This window comes from Saccopteryx leptura, chromosome 4, assembly GCF_036850995.1.
Source record: "Saccopteryx leptura isolate mSacLep1 chromosome 4, mSacLep1_pri_phased_curated, whole genome shotgun sequence".
Taxonomy (NCBI): domain Eukaryota; kingdom Metazoa; phylum Chordata; class Mammalia; order Chiroptera; family Emballonuridae; genus Saccopteryx; species Saccopteryx leptura.
The window spans coordinates 155946879-155971098 of NC_089506.1; the positions used below are offsets into that span (position 1 = coordinate 155946879).

General features: G+C 33.5%; 1 protein-coding gene across 2 annotated transcripts in view; it reads right to left on the bottom strand.

Annotated features, from left to right (window-relative positions):
- Window positions 1-13567: 13567 nt before the first annotated feature.
- CHD1 (chromodomain helicase DNA binding protein 1) overlaps window positions 13568-24220 on the bottom strand; it is a 90383-nt gene continuing 79730 nt past the window's right edge. Inside the window, exons 33-37 of one of the 2 annotated variants that reach the window (XM_066381900.1) lie at window positions 23640-23818; window positions 19907-20003; window positions 18487-18538; window positions 18179-18389; window positions 13568-16429 (exon numbers count right to left, since the gene is read on the bottom strand). In XM_066381900.1, coding sequence (XP_066237997.1) covers window positions 16084-16429; window positions 18179-18389; window positions 18487-18538; window positions 19907-20003; window positions 23640-23818 — 885 coding nt within the window. In that variant the 3' untranslated portion in view covers window positions 13568-16083. The remainder of the gene's footprint in view (window positions 16430-18178; window positions 18390-18486; window positions 18539-19906; window positions 20004-23639; window positions 23819-24220) is intronic. The other variant, XM_066381901.1, reaches the window with a different exon arrangement.

A 24220-nucleotide genomic window follows, 5' to 3' on the forward strand; every position in this document is an offset into this window, starting at 1 on the left:
AAAGGAAGGACCCAATAGTTAATATCAGGAATAAAAGATAAGGGAAACATTACTATAGATCCCACAGACATGTAAAAGATGAACAATTAAGAATTACTATATGGAAAATAAAAACCCCAACAACTTAAAAAATGGACAAATGCCTTGGAAGACACAAAATATCTACTCGACTGAAAAAAATAGATAATCTCAATAGTACTATATCTACTAAAACCAGTTGAGACAGCTTTGCTGGTAAATCCTATCAAATATTTAAGGAAGACATAAGCCTATACAAACTCTTTCAGGAAACAGAGGAAAGGAATATGCTTCTCATTTTATAAAGTCAGCACTATCCTTTTCAATTAAACAGAAAAAAAAATTACAAAATAAAACAACAAAACTACAGACCAATATCACTATGAACATAGAAGCAAAATCCCAGACAAAATATTAGCAAACTGACTTCAACAGTATATGGAGAGGGGAATACACCTTGATACAATGGGGTTTATCCAAGGAAATCCAGGTTGGCTTAAAATTAAAAACTATTTCACACATACATGAGATATAAAAATGAGACTCATGGACATAGATAAAATGAAGTGGTTACCAGGGGGACGATCTTGGGGGGAGGGGGGAGGGAGAGAGGAGTAAAGAGGAACAGATATACAATGACAGGAAATGATTTGGCATTGGGTGATGGGTACACAACTTAATCAACAGTTCAAATGCTATAGAATTGTACCTGAAACCTATGTACTTGTATTGATCAATGTTACCTCATTAAATTTAATTGTCTAAATAAAATTATTTTAAAAATCTAAAAAATGTTTAAATTAATGTAATTTATATTTCTAATAAATAGAGAACATATCTAACAGATTTTTTATGATAACATGTCTCCACAAACCAAGACTAGAAGGTAATTTACTAAGCCTGATAAAAGGCATTTATAAAAAAAAATTGGTACCTAAGATCACACTTAAAAAGAGAAAGATGAATGCTTTCGTCCTGAAATAAGGGATAAGACAAGGATGTCCACTGTCATCCGACATCAACACTGTACTGACAGTCCTATAGAATGCCGTAAGGCAAGAAAAAGAGTATACAGATTATGAAAAAGTAATTAAAGCTGTTGTTATTTGCAAACATTATCATTTATATAGAAAAACCTAAAGAAATGAACTCCCTAGATCTTTAGACTAATTGAGCTTAGTGTGTTTGCAGGACCCAAGGTCAATAAACAAAAATTGATAGTATAACCACACACTAAGATAAAAAAGTTGGCAATTGAAGTAAACCATTTATAATAGCATCTAAAAATATAAATATATAGCAATAACTTTAACAAAATAAATGTAAGCCCAATTCATTGAAAACTAAAAATTAAATACATAAATAGTTGGAGATAAATCATGTTCATGGATGAGAAGATTCAGTTATTTTTAAGATGCCAATACCTCTCCAAATTTATCCAAAGATTCAAGACAATTTCAATATAAATCCTAATAAGATATTTCTGGTTGACTCTAAATGTACGAAGGAATACAAAAGACCTGGAGTAGCCAAAACAATTTGGAAAATACACCAAGTTGGAACCATTTTACTACTTGATTTCAAGAATTACTATAAATCTGTAGTAATTGAGACCATTTCATTTTGGCATAGAGATAGATACACAGAATGTCCAGAAAGAGACATACACATGGTCAACTGATATTTCATAAAACAGTCAAATAAATCAATGAGGAAACAGTTACTCTTTTTAATAAAAGATGCAGGAAAAACTGAATATCTATTGAGGGAAAATAAACTCCAACTCTTATCTCACATCATATAGGAAAATTAACTTAAAATGGAACTATGACCTAATCATGGAGCTAAAACTATAATTAGCCTAGAGAAAAACATAAGAAAATCTTTGTGACTGTAGGACAAAGATTTCTTAGATGGGATACGAAATGTTTGAAATATTAAGAGAACAAATTAGAAAATTTAATTCATAAGAATTGAACTTTTCTTTGAAAATTACTGTTAAAAATGTTGACCATAGATTTGGATAAAACGTTTGCAATACACACGTTTGGTAAAGGGCGGGTATTCAGAACATACTAAAAATGATTACAGAGAATATCGGTAATGGAGGAAGCTATAAATGCCTGGGGGCAAGAAGGTATATGGAAATCTGTAGCTTCTGATTTATTTTGTTGTGAAACTAAAACTGCTCTAAAAAATAAAATCTTTTAAGAAATATAACAGGAAAATAAAACTTCTAAATCAATTACAAAAAAACAAACAACTCAATTACAAAATGGGCAAATGGTTTGACAGGTACTTCATGTAAGACATATAAAATGGCCAAATTTACATGAACAAGATTAATAAAATAAAGCCATAATTAAATTGCAAATGATAAATTAATAAACTGCAAATAAAACCATAAGTGACTGTATTATACAACTGTGATTATAGCTTTCAAATATTTGACAATCGCTAGCACTGGCAAGGATGCAAAACAACTGAAACTTTCATATATTTCAAAATAATATGGCTATTTTGTACAAACTTTGGCAGTTTCTTTAATAGTTCAGTAAAGCCTGACCAGGCGGTGGTGCAGTGGATAGAGCGTCGAATTGGGATGCAGAGGACCCAGGTTTGAAACCCCAAGGTCGCTGGCTTGAAGCCTAAAGGTCACTGGCTTGAAGCCCAAGGTCGCTGGCTTGAGCAAGGTGTCACTCGCTCTTGCTGTCTGGTCAAGGCACATAGGAGAAAGCAATCAATGAACAACTAAAGTGCCACAACGAAAAACTGATGATTGATGCTTCTCATCTCTCTCCCTTCCTGCCTGTCTGTCCCTAGCTGTCCCTCTCTCTGTCTCTCTCTGTCTCTGTCACACAAAAAAAAGTTCAGTAAACATTTACCAGATGATTGCAATTATTTTCCAAGGTATTTACCCAAGAAATGAAAACATATGCACAAAACAGATTGGAAAGGAATGTTCACAGAAGTTTTATTCATGTTAACTAAAAACTGGGAACCCAATAAGCAGTATATTCATACAAATGAAATATTACACAGCAATAAAAAAGGAATGAACAACATGAAATAATCTCAGAAACACTATGTTGAGCAAAAATGTCAGACAAAAAAGAGTGAATATGGTATAATTTCATTTAAACTCTAATTAGAAAAGTTTGATCCACAGTCATTTAAAGCAGATTGGTAAGTGGTTTCCTGGGCCACAGTTTGAGTGTGGGGACTGACTGGAAAGGGGCCCAGTACAAACTGCCTGGAAGATGACAATGTGCTGTATCATAGTTACGTTTGTGAATGCCCTTCTCAAACCTCACCAAATGGTACACTGACAACGCAGGCGATTTATTATATATATTGAATATATATATATACACATATATATATATAACCTCAAAAAAAGTTGACTAAATAAAAAACACCCATTTGAGAGTTTCCCTCTTATGATGTAAATAACTATGAGAGACCATTCGCCTATCCTAACAAGAAAAAAGATTGTTAATCTCATAATTTTTCTTGAATCCATTTAGAGAGCAGAGGTCATCAGACAACCAAGTGAGCTGAATTCTAAAGAATGACAAGCTACTCCAAGAGAAGCTGATATACACGAACTATATACTCTATTTGACATGGTATGACAGGAAGAGAGAGTGCATAAAGCAGGTAAGAAAAAAATCAGTTAAATTTTAATGAATTCTTAAAGGCTGACTGTGGGCTGGTGCTGTAATTTGCAAATGCAGTGAAAATCAGGAGTGCCACAAGAGATTTTAAGTTTTTGAGGGAAACATTTAATAATGTACATTGGTCCAAAACATCAGCTATCAGCCTGAGATAATTCAGTTTCATCATTAGATCCCACTACAGTCCAACCTGTTTTTGATGGTTTCTTTGATAAAATGGCAGTGAGAGAATCAATGAGGAACAGGTAATAGGATAGTCATCTCTAATCTATGATTTGTGAAGTTGTACACCAGGTGCATCTATTCCACAAATAATTACTTATGATTATTTTAAGAATAAATGCCAAAATCATTTTATTTTTAATTCTCAGAAAACTAAGATTAGAAGGGGATTTCCTTAATAAGATAAAGGTCGTCTACAAGAAAACCTACAGCTAATAGCATAGCTGGTGGTGAAAGACTGACTTCTTACCTCTCCCAACCCCAGACAGGAATGAAGTCAAGATACCCATTCTTACCAGCATTCTAGAGGTCATAGAAAGTACATTAAGGCAAGAAGAAAAGGCATAAAGGTTGTGAAGATCTAAATAAAACTTTTTTTTCTTAGAAGATACGATGATCTATGTAGAAAATCTCAAAGAATCTGGAACAAGCTATTAACTCAGTGAATATAGCAAGGTCAAAGGAATAAAGGTCAAATCTAAGTATCAATGAACACTTAAAAATTGAAATTAAAAAAGTCACTTATATTAGCAGAAAATACTGAACTACTAAAGGGTAAATTTAGCATAAATGTGTAAGATTTGTACACTGAAAAAACACAATACACTGATGAAAGAAATTAAAGACCTAAATCATGGAGGTATACATCGTGTTCATATGTCAGAAGTCTCTATTTTTTTTTTTTTTTTTTTTTTTTTCTGAAGCTGGAAACAGGGAGAGACAGTCAGACAGACTCCCGCATGCGCCCGACCGGGATCCACCCGGCACGCCCACCAGGGGCGATGCTCTGCCCACCAGGGGGCGATGCTCTGCCCATCCTGGGCGTCGCCATGTTGCGACCAGAGCCACTCTAGCGCCTGGGGCAGAGGCCACAGAGCCATCCCCAGCGCCCGGGCCATCTTTGCTCCAATGGAGCGTTGGCTGCGGGAGGGGAAGAGAGAGACAGAGAGGGAAAGCGCGGCGGAGGGGTGGAGAAGCAAATGGGCGCTTCTCCTGTGTGCCCTGGCCGGGAATCGAACCCGGGTCCTCCGCACGCTAGGCCGACGCTCTACCACTGAGCCAACCGGCCAGGGCCTGTCAGAAGTCTCTATATTGTTAAATTGTAAATATGCTCCAAATTGATTATAGATTAATATAATATCAACCAAAATCCTAGCAGGCTTTTTGGTAAAAACTGACAAGTTGATCCTAAAATGTATGTGGAAAAGCAAAGGAATTTAGAAGGCCCAAACAATTTTGAAAAAGAACAAAATTTAGATAGTGTGGTGTTGGCATAAGGACAGAATAGCAAGCCTAGAAACAAACCCAAACATAATATGGACAACTGATTTTGAAAAAAGCAAAACAAAAATTCAGTAGAAAAGAATAGTCTTTTCAAGAAATGATGCTGGAAAAATTGGACATATATATATATATATATATATATATATATATATATATATATATATATATACAAAAAAACAAAAACAAAACCTGAATACAGCTCCACACAACTTTGACCCACACTTCACAACTATGTACAAAAATCATAGACTTAAATGCAATTCCTAAAAGTATAACCCTTCTAGAAGAAAACATAGGAGAAAAATCTTTGTGAGCTCAAATTAGGCAAAGATTGCTACACACAAAAAATGAACAATAAGAGAAAAAAACAGATAACCTGGACTTTTATAAAAAATTTAAAAATTCTCCATTTCAAGACACCATTAAGAAAATGGAAAGACAAGCCATAAGCTGAGAAAATATTTGCAATTTATCTGATGACTTTGATCAACAGTTCTATTTTATAAATTTGGACAAAATTTGAGCAGATATTTTACCAAAGAGACAAGGAAGGCAAGTAAACACATTAAAAATATTGACTATATCACTAGTCAGTAGGAAAATGCAAATTAAGTTACCACTACACACCTATCGAAATGACTAAAATGAAAAATCCGGCAATACAAAATGCTCACACGGATAGAGTAAATAAGTACCAGGGTCCGTGGGTTATCACACAGTTCCATTCCTATGACAGGGACGTAACTCGAATTTTGGTGCAAGTAGAAACACACTCCAGCCAACACAAACAGAACACTTACACTTTTAACAGTCCAAAATGGGATAGGTACGTGTACTGGGGACGCCAACTCCCTCACTCATATGCCATGTTACTGCGTATTCTTCCATTGCACGCAACCAAGCTCCTAGCCCATGTAGTCCATAAGTACTGTATTACGCTAACGGCATACGCTGAAACACTCAAGTCTCAATTGTTTTAAGTTTTTATGGGAGTGAGTGTGGTAAACTTGAAACATTACAGGTCAAGACTGTGGTAACTCGAGGACCCTCTGCACTCCTATCTGTTGCTAGTGGGAAAGTAAAATGGTTTATCCATTTTGGAAAAGAGTTTGGTAGTTTTAATAAAGTAAAAGCTATGCTTTATCATATAGCCCAGAAATTCAACTCTAAGGTATTTACCTAAATAAATAAATAAAATGTCTACCCAGAGACCTGTACATGAATGTTTTTAGCATTCTTATTCATATTAGCCAAAAGCCTAGAAACTCAGTTGGTGAATGGATAAACATATTGTAGTATACTCAATACAAAGAATACTACTCAGAAATACAAATGAACTATTGACAAACTCAAAAACATGGATGAGTTTTAAAAACATCATGCTAAGTGAAAGGCGGGGTCAAGATCCAATATTCTATATGATTCCATTGATATGACATCATGAAAAAAGTAAAACAGTAGGATCAAATAAATCACTGGTCGCCAGGGGCTAGGTGAGAAATGTTTTATATCTTTAAAACATTGGTGGTTGCATCACAGAATAATATGTCAAAGTTCATCATACTGTATACCTGAACAAGACGAATTTATCTTATGTAAACATGACCTAAATTTTTCAAATGGGAAGAAAAATAGTAAGTACAAGTGAGAGGATTTATTTTATTTTTTTAAAATTTTTTGCTGTTTTGCTTTAAAAGCATTGGAAATGCAGCATATTTTTCTTGCATCATGTCTTTTCAAGTTGTGTTCTTGTAAATAGGAAAAGATCTTGCTATCTGAAAACATTTTCTTTCAAAGGATAACAGAATATACACAAACCAAAATGTTTTATATTTTCCTATTACATACTGTGTCTCTGAATAGCTTCAAAGAGTCATGATACTTAAGTAGCCATAAATTATAGAATTTCATTTATATGTAAGTATACATGTATTATCTATAACAGTGGAATTAATCTCTGATTCAAGTCAAAAAATAAATATTAAAATCTCTAAAATCATGGTATTTGAGGACCTTCTCTGACAATTTTAATTTCTAGGAGTGAGACTTAGGTATTTCTACATTTCTTAAGTACTTCAGGTGATTCTTACTATAGTCAAGTTTAAAAACTGGAAGATAGAAAACAGATTCTAGAAACAGAGATACTGAGAAGGCATACAAGTTTCCAATAATACTAACAAATCAGGTAACAATGGCAAGTAAAGAAAATTCAGTAATGGGACATAGCATTTCTGGGAAAGATTCCAAAATAATAATAAAAAAAATACAATTGGCATGAGGTACTGTTTCAGGAGCTGGGATTCGGCAGTAAACAAAGTCAAGTCCCGGCCCTAATGGAACTTAGATCTAGTGAGGAGGCACTCAGTGACAAATAAAATTAAAGACAGACGAGTATTGGTGAGTGCTAGAAGAAAAAGCAAAATAAAGAATGTAAAATATGAGAGTGTAGTGAGCACTCCTAAGTGCTAAGGGTTTGGCACTGCCTCACTTAAATAAATTTTTAGTCAAACTCTTAAAACTTTAATATTCCTCAGCTTATCTTTTAACAGTTCTGACATCAGAAAAGGAAACCAAAGGAGACCTCCCGCCAGGCCCCAGAAGCAATAATGCATGACCAGGCAAATGTACCTGCTTGAGTCCCTTGAGCTCACTGCTAGAGGTGGTTGGTAGGTAAAAGTCCCTCTCGAATCCTTGACCCTTGCTCTGCGCTTTGGCATTATGAGCGTTCAGACTTTGAGCATTTCTTTTTCCCCATGAGATTTGGCAACCAGTTGGAGTCGAACTGTGTCTTATGTGAGGACCCAGGTGAAAAAAATTCTGTTTTAAGGCAGGTTAACTCTATCAAAGATAATCTTTAATTACAGTGGTCATGGTAGAACGAACTTTTAACCTAGAATTGTTAAATACTGAGGTGGCTCCAATGCTATGATGGCCTTAAGCAAACCAAAATCTGAGCCTGTAAATGCCTTAATGTACAACCCCTACCCACTAAAGGCAAGAAATCACAAATAGCCACTAGGCTTTGGCAATCAATTTTTCTTGCTTTGCTTCGGCCTTTTCTCTATAAAATGTTTCTCTCTGAGCTTGTTTTAGTGATGCAGCACTCCTAGTAACTTCTGGTTTGGTGTTACCTATTTCGAATTGATTTTTGCCCAAATAAACTCTAAGAATTAAAAAGAAAAAGATAGGGGCAAGATACTAATTTGGAGACCTGAGATGACATGAGCTGAGACCAGAACTAGACAAAGGAACAAGCTTTGGATAATTCAGAGATGAAAGTATTCTTATAGCGGAACAATGTAAAAATGCGTATGACTGTCCAGGTGATAGTGGAGTGCTGGCCTGGGACGGAGATGCTGAGGACCCAAGTTCCAGGCCCCAAAGTCGCAGGCTTGAGCGCAGGCTCAACAGCTTGAGTGTGGGGTCATTGGCTTGAAACCCAATGTCACTAGCTCAGCTGGAGCCCCTCCCCCCACTTAAGGCACATATAGGAAGCAACAATGAACAACTAAGGTGCTACAACTATGAATTGTTACTTTCATTTCTCCCCCTTCCTCCTGTCTCTTGCTAATAATACACACACACACACACACACACACACACACACACGGTCCCTCGGGTTACAAGTCTTGACATACGATGTTTGTTTCGAGTTTAGGACACTCACTCCCATAAAAAACTTTAAAAAATTGAGATGTTTTGGCTTATTTTTTCCTGTTACTCCAGTACAGTATATTTATGTCTTTTCCTTTGGCTTGTTTTTATGTTCTAGATCAGTGGAAGTCAACCTGGTCCCTACAGCCCACTAGTGGGCGTCCCAGCTTTCATGGTGGGCGGTAGCGGAGCAACCAAACAGCACTGCAATTACATACTAATCGACTAACTGTTGACCAGTGAAGATCAGGACAGCAGTCAGACTCTGTTACAGGGCATTTGTATTGGGAACGCACCTGACCTCTTTCGCGACCACTTGGCCTGCATCCGCGAGCAGCCAGGTACCTGACCCCGGGTCCACACCCACCGCCCGATCCAGCAGGCAGTTTATGACCAGTATTGTCGCCCCAAAACTAGCAGTTCGTTGTTTTATTACCCTGTAGACAAAGAACTCCATGGTTCGAGGCTTCTTTCTATGACAGAAACTGCTGGACAATGGAGACACCAATTAACTCATATTTTCGTCTTTGATTCCTGGATTTTAGGGTAATAGGGTGACATTCTAGGAACCCCCCCTTGGACTGCCAAAACTAGCCGATGTCTCGCTACTTCGCCCCAATCTCAAAGAAGTGATGCCATTTGCCAACACTCACTACATAAAATTTTATAAAATGCACAACCATGGATGCACACTAACTTAGTCTCGTCTTGACAAACTCTCGCTCAACCACGACACTTGTAACGTCACAGACTTCAAGCGCATAAGTTTTGTTCACGTTAGGTGAGGCTAAATCGTTACGTAATCAAAACTAAAGTAGTATGTAGTTAGATTTCTGAGAGCAAGCACGTGCTTACAGCTTCAAACAAAATATCGTGAAATGTCGTGAGCCCGTCTCAAAAAAAAAAAAAAAATATGCACGCAGCTATTCGCCAGAGTATCTGAAGATGGGTTTCATAGAATCTGTTGGAAATAAACAACATCCAATATGTTTATTGTGCCATAAAACATTATCCAATGAGGCAATGAAGCCAAGTTGATTGCGAGAACATCTTTCTACAAAGCATCCAAATGACAAGGACAAGCCCATTGAATATTTCAGGAAATATATAAAAAATTTCAAAATCGTTCAACTATCATTGCATCATTTAAGAAACAACATACAACGAACGAAGATGGATTAATTGCCACTTATCGCATTTCACAAATAACTGCAAAAAGTGGTAAAAGCTAGAATATTGGAGAAACTGTAATAATACCCTCTATAAAAGAATTTATCTCAATTGTAATGCATCAGGATATACCTCAAATTTTAAAAACGTTGCCCCTAAGCGATAGCACAGTAAAGCAACAAATTGATGAAATGGCAGTTAATGTTGAAAACAAACTTATAAGTATTCTCCAAAACTCTTCATTTTCCATGCAATTGGATGAACCTACCATTGCAGATAATGATGCTTTATTGATGGCATATGTACACTATTTTGATGAAAACAATATAAGAAATGCTATTTGCAATAAATCTCATCACAGACACAAAAGAATTATCTATATTTAATACTGTGAGAACATACTTTACAAAAAATAATTTTCCTTTGAATAATATAGTTGCATGTGCTACTGATGGAGCACCATCAATGGTAGGTCGCTATCGTGGATTTGTTGCTTATTTGAAGCAGAAGTGCCAAATGTTTTATGTATTCATTGTGTGGTGCACAGACAACAGCTTGTAGGAAAACATCTAAGTACAAGTCTCCATTCATCATTAACTATAATAATTCGAGCCATAAACAAGATCAAATCCAATGCAAAGAATGATAGAATGTTTCGGCAGCTTTGCCAAGACAATAATGAAGATTTTATTAAGTTACTTTTGCACACAGAAGTTTGGTGGCTGTCAAAGGGTACATCTTTGGCTAAATTTGTATCATTATATGATAGTGTCATACAATTTTTTGAAAGTAATAATGAGACCAATCTATGTCAACAGTTAAAAACTGTAAAGAATGATGCCTTTTACTTGGCAGATATTTTCAAGAGATTTAACGATGTCAATTTGCAGCTTCAAGGAGCTAATACAACTCTTATAGGTTGCCAAAGTATTGTGCTATTATTTATTGACAAACTTGAACTACTTTGTCATAATCTATTGAAGAATTTCATCAGTTTCTTCAATTATCATCTATAAAAGATGATGTAAGTCCAGAGGATATTGACAGATTCAGTAGCCACCTCAACAAACTTAAATTGGACATGGAAAAACGATTTGAAGATATTTTGAAATTGAAAGTATATGACTGGATGAAAAAAATCCTTTTACTGCAAATATTGAAGAGGCTGATACAACTTGCCAAGAACAACTGTTAGATATGATGAAGAAAGTAAACATAAATTCAACAATGGTGGATATGAAAACCTATGGCAAAATAAAAAAATGCCAGTCTTATATTCAAATATGTGGAAAATGGTATTCAGTTTATTGAATCCATTTCTCTACCTCATATCTTGTGGAATCAGGATTTAGTGCTGTTAATCATATTATGACAAAAGAAAGAAACCACCTGAGTATTTCTGAAAGGGGAAACCTTCGTTTGTTCCTCAGAAAAATTGAACCGGATATTCAATATTTAGTTTCCCAGCATCAGCCTCAGGGATCCTACTAATAATTCAATTAACTAATGTAATTTCTATGTATGCAAAGTATAAATAAAAAGATAGATTTAACTATAGTAAGTTGTTTTATATTTATTCTGCCATACTTAGCAAAAATCCGACAAAGTACTTGGCAAGTAATTATTATTATATGCTTTAACTTGCTGTAATTCTGCTTTATAAATATTGTAAAGTGAAGTTACTTCTCTCCTTTATAAATCACCATTACTGTAGAACCGGTGGGTGGTTAGAAAATTTTACTACTAACAGAGATACAAAAGTGGGCAGTAGGTATAAAAAGGTTGACTACCCTTGTTCTAGATTATGATTTTACAACTGTAATATAGGATAGGCAAGTAACTTAGGCTACGGTGTTTCAATTTACACCAAAATTCAGGTTACGTCACTGTCGTAGGAACGGAATGGTGTCATAACCCGAGACCCCCCTATTATATATATGACGCGTAAGTATTCTTTAGTGTATTCTAACATGAGCAATGGGAATTGTATGAATAGGTGAAAAGAACAGAAATAACTAGAGGGAAAGTGTCATAGATGAGCGCTGTCAAACAGGAGTACATTCATTTATCAAAAATGATGGAACACTGAGATTTATTTTTAAAGGTCATTGGTGGGGAAGGGTTAAGTCTGATTTTACATTTTAAGATTAGATACCTACTAGGTATCTAAATGGAGACAAGTTCAGGAACAGGTTGAAGCTGAAGATACTCCACAGAAATGGAAAGAAGGAATTTACTAAAACTGTTGAGAGAAAACGAAGAAATTAAGTCATATGATAGCAATGCCACAGAAATCCCAGAAATTAAAAATACGGCAAGAGGCAAAACCTGAGCAAAGAAAGTAAGACCACACCTAGACTCTCATAGTATTACTGCAGAACACCAAAGACTAGGCAAAGATTCTAAAACAAGAGGGAAAAACAAGAGTGCCAGTTAAATTGCACTGCCCGTTCCACACATGGGAAACCCAATAGTAGCCTACAATAACGAAATTAGAGTACTACCCATGTTTTCAGATAAAACGTGTATAATCAATGCAACCAATATCCTTAGCTCATTTAATAGAATCATTATGAGCTTTTTTTTTTTGGTTTTGAAACTTTATACTTCTTTAATATTTAAATCGACTCAGATGTAGAGTAGGACATGGAATTAAAATTATCTCATTCATTTGGGATTTTGAATTACCAATCCTGTTTCAAATGAAGGTTTGGGCATTTGTTTAAACAATAGGACAAGGTGGCTACAGTCTTTTAGGATAGAAAGTATGTCACATGAAGACCCACTGGAGAATTTATATTGATACTTGGAGAAATCTGGAAAGTATCTTTTTAATCCTACTGTACCAAATAATGACATCTTTCATTCTTTAATATAGCTACTATTTCCTACCCCTATGTCTTTATCAAGTCTCCAAAGATTTTCTGTAATAATATCAACCTAATTAAATTCTAAAAAAAAAAAATTAACATAAAACATTCTATAAAGCCACTCTGGTCATTGCCAAAAGAAAACATAATTCCAATTGAATTTTCTTTTAAATATTTAAAATATCTTGAATTTAAGTAATCTGTTTGAGAGGCATCTATATTAATATGCTTAAATATATCAACTCAGAAATGTTTTAAAATTGTATTTTGCATTATTTGCTGAGTAATAAACTACTCCAAATTTTGACAACTAAGCCACATTACCAGTTCACCATTTCAGATGAAGTCTAAAAAAATCCCATAAAGATTAGTTGTTTTTCCAACACTCTCCCCCACAAAACTGTTATAAAGCTATGACATTTATGGTCCAACGATCATTTTCTAGTCTGCAACAGAGCCATATGGTGCAGTAAGATGTATGCCATTTATCTCTAGCGCATATTCTTACTAATCTCAAGACAATGACGTGTAATTCAGCATAAAATTTATACATCCCTTTCATCAATTGACTACAAAAAAACTATTACAAAAGGAACATCATCATATGTAACCTATTACTTTGTATACACCTGTAAAAGTTCTAATTTTACTAAGCCACTCACTCTGAAATTAATGAACGAATCATTCACTCGTTTTCCACAGCTTTCCAGTCTGAAAATTATTTTCTAACATATCCTAAACAAAAAATATTTTGTTTATAAGCAAACAGGCCATTGCTTTTAGTAAGAATCATTTATTGTAAAGTATTAAAGTGTAGGGCAAATTGGTACAGTACTATGCATAAGCTCTCACTCTTGAAAAATTAAACACAAATGGATAAAAATGCAAAGCAAAATGAGCATGTAAAAGACAAAAATTAAGCATATTTAATAGAGAATGTTCCCTGTTATATCTATGTAGTAATGTTCCTCTCCATTGTGCTGTAATAAATTTATGGCTTATTCCTTTTTTATGTAATTGCTAACTTCTTACAAATAATGAGCATATTTTCCATCAATTAATAAATGTTACAGTTTTAGATTTTTCATTTAACTCGGCTAATTATTTGACTGAAATATTCAACTAAATGCAGAATTGTTAAGAAAGTTAGAGTCCATTCCATTTTCTCAAAAAATGTAATACTGTTCTTTTATGAAATTTGTACAATAGGATATAATGCAAATATCCCAGCTACAAAGTGATCAGTTAAAAATGCCAACCCTGATGTTTTCTGTTAATATCATGACTTCATTAAGCATTACATATTTTTTTATTCAATACTATCGTGTGGAATAAAATAATCATTTTATAGTAAATGTGGTAAAAAGTGAAAAAGCTTAAAAAATGTGTACCAGCACTAAATTGTTTTATCACTTTTATATTTAATTACAGATGAGCTACTTAAAAATTGAATTACTCTACATGTTATTTAATATACCAGGAAAAAAATTTTTTGTTTTGTACCCTTAATGTAAATTTTAGACCTAACTGGATAAAAATAATATTAAAAAATATACCTATGAACAAATTTCTGTATACTGCTTCTCAGCTAAATCAATGGGGCCACATTTAAGAATATTACTGAAATATATTTGTCAAAGTTCAGATTTAAATTTGTTACCTCATAACACACATCCAAGAATGTATGCTATATGAGTCAAAAATTCCTATGGAATATAACAAAATAAAAATCTGTGAATAAATATAAGGCATTCTAAAATATCTGCAGAAAACCAAAAAGAGTCCAACAAACATTTCTATGATCTAAATTTTAATTCATAGATTCATATAGTCTTCAAAATAGATTTAGTTGTAGTGCTACACATTAACTATATTAAACTGCTTACCAAAATATCCTTTTTCTGGCAGCTAAATGTTACTACTTAAAAAAAAAAATTAAGTGCTTGAGGGAATAAAAATGCAGCAGAAAATTACAGGAGCCCACATATCCTTTTTCTTAAATTTAATTTGTCATATATAAGGTTTTTATATACAATCAGTGTGCATTGTAACAGTTTATATTAAAAGTCAATCAAATTTATCTAAAATGTTACCTGGCTGCATAGCACATTTGACATTATTGCCCACATGAAAAGGGAAAACAAATGGATTTACAATAACTTTTGGCCATTTTGGATTCTGAAAAGTGTTTATACACCTACCCTTTTAAACCAAATGCATCTGAAAATAATGTTTCCAGAGCATGCAGTTTAGATTTTACATATTATCTCACCATTTTATTACTACAAACACATTAAACCCTGCCAAAGAAATAATAAAAAAAAGAAAAAGGAAAGAAACATGTCTAATAAAATAGTCAATATAAAAGGAGGACTAATGGAATTAAGTGGCCCCTTTCCCCATTTTTTACATTCTAACCAATGATTCCATCAAGACAAATCATTAAAAAATGTTATTACACTGAATTTTTTTTTAAATGATAAGAAGGCCTGAGTTGGTAGGGAAAGGAACAGTCAAAAAAAGCCTGAGAAAGGGAAAGAAGTAAGGAAAGCTCATTTAATCTATTTACAATAATTTACAGTCAACTTTTTCTGTGTATGTAAAAAGGCATAATAATAGATCACAAACAGGAAGTTCCTGGCTATTTTACATATATAAGTACAGAATTTAAATATTCAAGCTTGTGATGAAAAGCGGCAAGGTGGTCGCAGTGTACAATGTAAACAAGTAGCTTTGGAAAGTGAACAAAATCCTTGAGTGTTTTTTCTTTATTAAGAAAAGAACTCTCTTTCATTCCTTCCTGAAACATGATCACAGGTCAGAGTAAAGTTCATATACAAACATAATTTAAATGGAGGTCAGTCTAAAATCACTGACTTAAAAACAGTTTTATCCAGCCTATATGGAAGGGCAGTGTTGAGGTCCCTGTAATAGTAAACATTTTCCATTTCTTTAAAAAAGAAAAAAAAAGTACTACAATATTTGTAGTACAGTGCAGCATAATCCTTAAATATAAAAATATTTTCTCTTCTGTTGGGATAATAGACCTTGCATCCTGGAAAGAAGTAACAATACTGCTACTGATAGAAGATCTGTTTATATCTTTCAAGTCATGTAAGGCAATTACTGTGTTGGTTTATGATGTATGGCTAAAAGAAAAGTCCAAAAAGACAAAATATCAGTCTTCGTTATGTTTTCCGACTATTCCAGGTATGCTCAGGGGTACTTTTGTGTTCAACTGAGTGTTCAAATGGAGATCGGGATCCATAAGGAGACCTCTGCTCTAGTGGTGATCTAGGCCCACTACTGGAAGCTCTGTGGTCCATCTGCCAATCTGAGTGATACCTATAATCCCTGGAAGATTTATGATGTGTATAGTCAGAACTTGACCGATGATCTGAATGTAACCGATGATCTGAATGAGAGCGATGATCTGAATGAGATCTATCTTTTAAACTTCCTTCCAAATTTGACCTGTGATCTCTACTCCTGTGATCATCCAGTTTTCTGTGTTTCTCTCTATCACTGTAATATCTAACAAAAGAGAAATCAGGAATTTTAGTTAAATTAATAATGCAAATTAAATGTTTCCAAATAAATAACATCTTATTTAAAATAAAACAAAAAATATTTTAAAGCTATACTTTTAATTGTATACAAGTTTAGTGTTTCACTACAAAACTTCATAAACTTAAAAATCACAGAAAATACCCCTGCATGCCCTTGAAAAACTATTTGACTCATAAAACTAAAGTGAAAGAGACTGACCACCTCAGCATCTAATTTCACATGCTCATTTTATATTGGTTGCTTTTTTAATGCATCATTTATATGAATGCATCTTAATTATCTGGAAGCTGGGATTAAGATAACTACAACTACCTAAAATACACTTGAAATTAGAGCCTTTTTATAGGCCTCTAAGCAGAAAAAATTGTAAAAACCTCTAAAATGCAGTCTTTGAAGTAATTTGTAAAAAGAGAATTTTCATTGGTTTGATGATGCCTTTTAAAAGCTTTCCTGAAGTTTGATTAATTATATAGTAACACCTGACATAAGTCATTATTGCAATGCTCCATAGATAAATGTGCCAGTTTGCTAAAAAATAATTATGGCAGTTTAATAAAAAGACATCTCTAAAATGCTTGCCCTTTCAAACAAAATACACTGAACATAATTTGATGTTTTTTGATTCATGAAGGGTTCTTATAAGTAATATAAATTATTTCTATAGGCTACTACTTATAGTATGTGAAGTTACTACTACAAATAATGGCTTTTTCTTTTCATTTTGTGCCATTTTCTAATTTTAAAAGCTATTCTGTAATTGTTGTATTTATAATGTGACAGTGCTCCACACAGAGAAAAAATTATTGCAGTGAGCACAATGAAAATACAAAGAACATCCACTGGTTTCTTTATTTCTCCTCTTTTATACTTCTATTCATTTTTATTTTGCTTTTAGTAGTGATCATTAACAAATGAAAATATTCCTTTATCAAAAAAGAAATAAAATGTATTAAGTAGCCTGACTTGCAGTGGCGCAGTGGGTAAAAGTGTTGACCTGGAACGCTGAGGTCGCTGGTTCGAAACCCAGGGTGTCCCTGGGTAAGGCACATATGGGAGTTGATGATTTCTGCTCCTCCCCCCTTCTTTCTCTCTTTCTCTGTCTCCTCTATCTAAAAAAATGAATAAATAAAATCTAAAAAAAAAATCTGTGCTTTTTTAAAAAAAGTATGTTATTGCATTTAGTATTCAAAAAAGAAACAAAAACACAAAACCCAAAACAACAAAGAAAACATCCTGATTTCAAGACTATCCCAGATGCTGTGATTAAATTTAACTGCAATAAGGTATTTTCATATAAACTTTCCCCCACTGAGTTTTCTTTTAATGGAATGGAATAAAGAATCCCCTCCATCAAATTTCAGCCATATTCCATCAAGCTTTTATTTTACCCTATTATATTTTGAAGAGTTTTTGAGCCAATATTCTCCAAAATCAACACTGAATCCTATGATATAATTATAGAACTGCCTACACTTTCTTCTCCATTGCACTTTGATCTTAAATTTAGAATTAAAAAAAATTTATACAGAAAGTTCTTAATATTAATAAAAACTACTAGAATTCTTGTTTTTCTTATTTATAAGTAAACACCTTTACTTCACAGTAAGACTTGCTTATTTGTTTGAAGTGGCTAATAATATCAAACATAGTAAAAAAAATTAAAAAGAGAAAGACATGAATAAGCAAAACTTAAAAAGTGATTGTCAGATATACCTGCTGTCTTGCTTGTAGTGATCCCAATCACGATGATCTTTACCATTACTAAAGGAAGAATAGGGTCTTTTCCTAGAGTTACTCTTTTTGTAAGCATCTCCCTGATGGCGGTCTTTATGATGATCATGATACTGAGATAAGTGTCTATCAGAAGAATAACTGTCCCTGCTGCTATCATCATGATTTGTATTCTCTTTTAATCTTTCCACATCTGTTAGAGATAGAGAAAAAACCCTAACTTTGTTAATAACTTCAAAAAAAGTAATTTTTAAATTTATTTCCAAAAACAACTAGTAAGACTGACTTACCTGGATTTCTAATCACTTGAGTATTCAAGTTGCTGTTCTGGTCATTATTTTGCTAAAATAAATGCACATATGTAAGAATATTTTAAGTAGCAACAAAAACCATTACAAACCAGAAGAAAAACTCTAAAAGAGAATCCTGAGGCTGAAAGAAGTCCTTGTATAAGATATCAGAATGTAGGTCCTGGCTGGCTAGCTCAGCGGTAGATCGCTGGCCAGTGTGTGGAAGTCTCAGGTTTGATTCCCAGCCAGGGCACAAAGAAGCACCCATCTGCTTCTCTACCTTTCCCCCTCTCCTTTTTCTCTATCTCTCTCTTCCCCTCCCACAGCTAAGGCTCCACTGGAGCAAAGCTGGCCCGGGCACTGAGGATGGCTCCATGGCCTCTGCCTCAGGCGCTAGAATGGCTCTGGTTGCAACACAGCAACGTCCCACATGGGCAGAGCATCGCCCCCTTGTGGGCTTGTCGGGTGGATCCTGGTCGGGCACATGCAGGAGCCTGTCTCTCTGCCTCCCCGTTTCTCACTTAGAAAAATACAAAAAAAAAAGGTATCAGAATGTATACACATAGCATTTGCAGATATCTTTGTTAAAAAAATAAACTATTTGTCTCATGACATTAAAAAATTTAACTTGAAACAATTCTAGACTTAACAGAAAAGCTGCAAAAATAATACCAGAGTTCCCATATACCTTTCTTCCAGCTTCTTCTAATATTAGTATCTTATAGAACCATGGTATAATGAGCAAAACTAAGTCATTAATTTTGGAACAGCACTACTTAACTGAACTGAACTACATACTTCATTCAGGATTTCATATTTTTCCACTAAGATCTTTTTCTGCTCCAGCATCCAATCTGGAACTCCATGTAACACTCAGTTTTCACGACTAACTTAAGTTTCCTTCAATGTGAGATGGCTCAGTTATTTCTTACCCCCCATAATCTCAATACTTTTGAAGAGTACTAGACAGTTATTGTGTAGAATATCTCTCAATTATGGTTTGTCTGATACTTTCTCATGATCTGACTGAGGTTATATAAACCACACAAGTGATGTACCGTTCACAGTACATCTTATCTAGAGGGTCATGATGTAGATATCTTACTACACTGGTGATGTCAAACGTGATTGCTTATTTATGGTGGTGTCAGGCAGGTTTCTCTTCTAACAGCTACTGTTTCTCTTGGTAATTAATAAGCATCTTGGAAGAGGTAAACTTTTAGACTATGCTAATATCTTGCTTTTTGTTCACTAATTTTAGCTTCCTTTGGAAGATCTTACTTGCAAAAAATTTTACTGTGGTACCCTAATGGGAATTTTCTCTTTTCCTCATTCTTTCTACATTCATTAGTTGAATTCTTCCCCAAGAAAGAATGTCTCAGTTTTAATAACAAAAAGAAAAAAAGGTGCATTAATTTACCTGAGATTCCTGCCGTTTTTTAATAGCATGCTTATATAACTTATGTAATTTTCTTGCATCAAATTCAGTAAACTTAGATACAAAAATCCACAGGTTTCTAGAAGAAAAGGCAAATTAGTCTGGTGGAAAATATTTAACTTTTTCATAATTCCCCCTACACAGAAACACATACTTTGCCTCCATAGACTGAAGTATAAGAGTATTTTTAGTGTTTTTTTTAAACTTCATATATGGATAATACTCTAAATGAAATTAAACATTGTTTTACTTTCCTTCCAAATCCTTTTAATTTGTAAGTTTTGAAGTGAAAAGTAGTAATCAATCCTAATTTGAAACCAGAGATGTAAATTTACAAATCAGGAAGGAACTCATAATATGATTCAGATTGGGCATAAAAGGAATAAGCTATGTTATTACTCTGAGCAAATATACCATCAGATAATATAAGCTTGTGAAAGGGTCCTAAATAATGCATTAAAAAACAATTGTCATTTTATAATTGTGATGTAATGGTCATGAGAGTTAACATGGCCAGACACTGTAAACCAGACAGCATGATGTCTTTAGGCCTCTCTTCCCATCCCAGGGTGAGAACTAGTAATTGATCATAGTACTCTTTCAAAATAAATTCAGATGCAGCCTGTGAATACTTCTCTACACAGCCTCCTCAACAGCCACTCACAATCAGTGACACTTAAGTTAAAATCTATGTTATCACTGAAAATAGTAATGTTCACATATTCACAGTTTTTTTCTTAAATGTTTTTCAGTAGGTATTTTAAAGTATAGTTTTGAATCTTGCTTATATAAACAGGGTAGAGAAATTACTAACTAATAATGAAGTTTAGCAGACTACCCAACATCAACATCTTTAACGTTGATCAATTTTAGAAATTAAAAATATAATAATAAACCTGTTTGTATGAATAATAAGGTAAGGAGGCTAAGTAACTTGCCTAAACTTATATAGCTAAGGCCAGAAGACAGGGATAAGTCCCTTTCTAAGGTAATTCCAAACCTTTTGATTTTGAACACTGACACACAGGAATAGCTAGTAGAGACTACTAAAAAATTGCTAGGTGTTAGAGTAAATTTTGTAGTGCATAAATCTGTGAGTTATAATTTTACAAAAACAAGACTGTAAAAAATGCACTGTAATTTGAACTATCACGCATATCCTCATACTTAATGTACATGTATATATCTGCATAATACTCTCAAAATTTGCTTCTATAGTGATACTTCATAGCCCATAAAATTGGGGTATTGAAATAAACTGCAGTATATTAAGGCATCAAGACTAATATTATCAGGCTATTTTAAACTAATGAGACACTTGCACAGCACAGATGCATAGATTATTTTATTTCTTAATTTTTTTCAACCTCATGAAAATTTTCAAACATACATCAAAGACAAAAGAATTTTATAATAATCACCCACAGACCATTACCAAGATTCTATTATGAACGTTTTACTATGCTTGCTCTCTGACATATTCCATGCATCAATCCCTTCAATCCATGTCATTTGTTTTCATTTCAAAGAAAAATAGGTATTAGTATTTTCCCCCTTCAGCATGTATAGTACTGACTACTCAATACATCTTTATTTTATTTTAAAAATAAAATATCCATACAATAAAATGCACAATTTTTAAGTTTACACTTGCTGGGTTCTGCAAATTAATATATTATATACCCTATTGAGAAAGTTCTGTTTTGCCTTTTCACAATGTCTAAGTTCTTTTACCAAAGGAGAGTTTAATGACAATGGGGTAAGAAAGAAATGGTCCAAAAAAATTGAGAAACACTCCCTAGACTACATTACCATGTAAGTGATCAGTGAAGTCAAGGTAGTTAAAACAAAAAGGTAAGTTGCCCAGCCAGGTAAAAAGAGGGCTCAAACCTTTGGAAGTAAAGACAAACATGAAGAAGGAAGTCTCCTGACTGCTGGTCTCTTTAGAGGTTTTCTTCCCCCACCCCCTTTCCTAATAAGCTACATCTGAAATAGCAAATTATGTATTAGTTGCTATGTAATTTCAAGATGTTTATTTCTAATTTTTCTAGCAAGTAAAATAGATTTTTTTTTCCCTCTTTACAACTTCAAAACTCTAAACTTTAATTAATTATAAGGATTTAAAAACTGGTATATAGTACACGAGTGAAATATTTTTAGATAGACACCAAGCTCTTTTACATTAAAAAGTAGGAAAGACACCAAGCTCTTTTATATTAAAAAGTAGGGAAGACATTTAATATACCCTTTAAATTAACCAAATTTAGCATTAATAACAAGTCATTGCATTGCCTTTATTTCCCTAATTTTATCTCAAATAAGGGACAATCAAGAACATGTTTGACAGAGAAAATTTAACTTTGCATCTTGAATGTAAAAAGATAAATTCCCATGTAAGCCTAATATGTATAACTGAACTTTACTGTATTCCTGTTCTATGGCTCTGAGCTTTGGGGATCATCAAACAGGTTGAAAGAACTTGAAAAGGATGAAATAATTGTTTTATGGTATTTAAGGAAAAGCATTAAAACTCCAGTCAGTATATATATTCCAACCAAAAATAAAATGTGAAGCCAGAATATATGAGGTACAGTACTTTAGAATTATTGTCTCCCATTCTCTTAATATATCTTATCATTATTATTCACTAAGTGGAAAATATGTAGTCCCTCACAATTTACAAAGGGCTTCAAATACAGATGTTATCATTTCACAGATGATAATACCCAGGGGCTCAAAGAGATACTGGTAACTGTTCAAGGTCACAGAGCCCAAAATTAGCCAAGAGGGGAATGAGCGCACATCTTCTAATGCCAGCTTTAGTGATTATTCCATGGCATTATAGGCACATGACTTCAGGCCATTATTATTGTTCATGTATGCCTTTAGTTTCTTTAAACATGATAGCATAGTTTTAACTGTCAAAGCCTAATGACCACAATCAACTTCCTATCTCTTCTCTCTAAAATGGATCCTGATTGAATTGAAGGAGAAAAGGAACAAGTATGGAATTTTTTTTTAAGTTTAGAGTAATCATAATCACTCCCCTAGAAATATGTTATTACAGTTTTTTGTTCTGATGTGTGTGGCTGCACTGCTTATACCAAAGAAATCAGTGAACCAATAAACTCATATCAGGGACAGGTTTGTGTTCATCTTAATTTTTCCCCTAACTTGTATAGTAGTTTGGTTTGACAGTGATCTGGATATGGTAATCATTAAGTGATTCGTACAATATTATTGCAATTAACTTTTACAATTGCTATTGCTTCTAAAATAAAATGGAAAATAGAATTCTGCATTTTACATTGCTTGAGGATATCAATTTTACAAGGCTTCACACTCATACTCAAAAGATAAATTCCTAAGTATATATGTAACAATAAATTTGGCACACCAATTTCTCAAGATACTACTGAGAATAATTTGAACTGTGATGATTTTAAAAAATAAAACACAATCTGAATTTTAATGAAACAGCCTTCATTATTTCTTATTTAAAGGCAGAAATACCAACTGCAATTATCATGATGCATAATTAAGTGATCACTCATTAATTAAATAAAGCTTTAAAGGAAAAATAATAAAAACAATCATCCTCAAATTACCTTTCTACACTGTTACTAAATTTCAAAAGTAGAAAAATGAAATATAAGAGACAAATAGATGATTATATAACCACAAATTTAACACTTCTTGAAGATACATCACTTACTTTCTCCACTGCTTGATTTGTTCAGGATTTGTATACTCTTTCAGACATTCTGTGATATGGTCTCCAATTTTTATCAAACACTGTCTAGTATGCTCTAGTTGTTCTCTTTCTGAAAGGCCTTTCTCAGGCCTATCGAGCTGTTTCAAAGCTGCTTTGACAGGCCTCATTCTTTCTTTACACTTTAAAAGGGGAAAATAGTAACATAAATACATGTATTAAAAGTAAACTCAACAAAGATACTCTTTTAATGATGTTTACATGAGTAAATAATAGCCTTGTATGATACTAAAATAAGCATTAAACCTCACCTCACAGTTCTTAAATATCAGGGGGTTCCCACCACAGATTCTCTTTGGAAAGCACATTAGCATTTAAAATCAATCTTATTGTATATGTAAAAACTTAGGACTTTACTTACCTTTGTAAAAATGGTACTTTGTACATTGTAGCACACTATTCTAAGCAGTCTTAAACACAGAATGTTAAAAGATAAAAAAGTATTTCAGAGTATAACAATATCCTATATTCACTATGAGAATATAAAAATTAAGAATCTTTACATAATAAATATACTGGCAAAG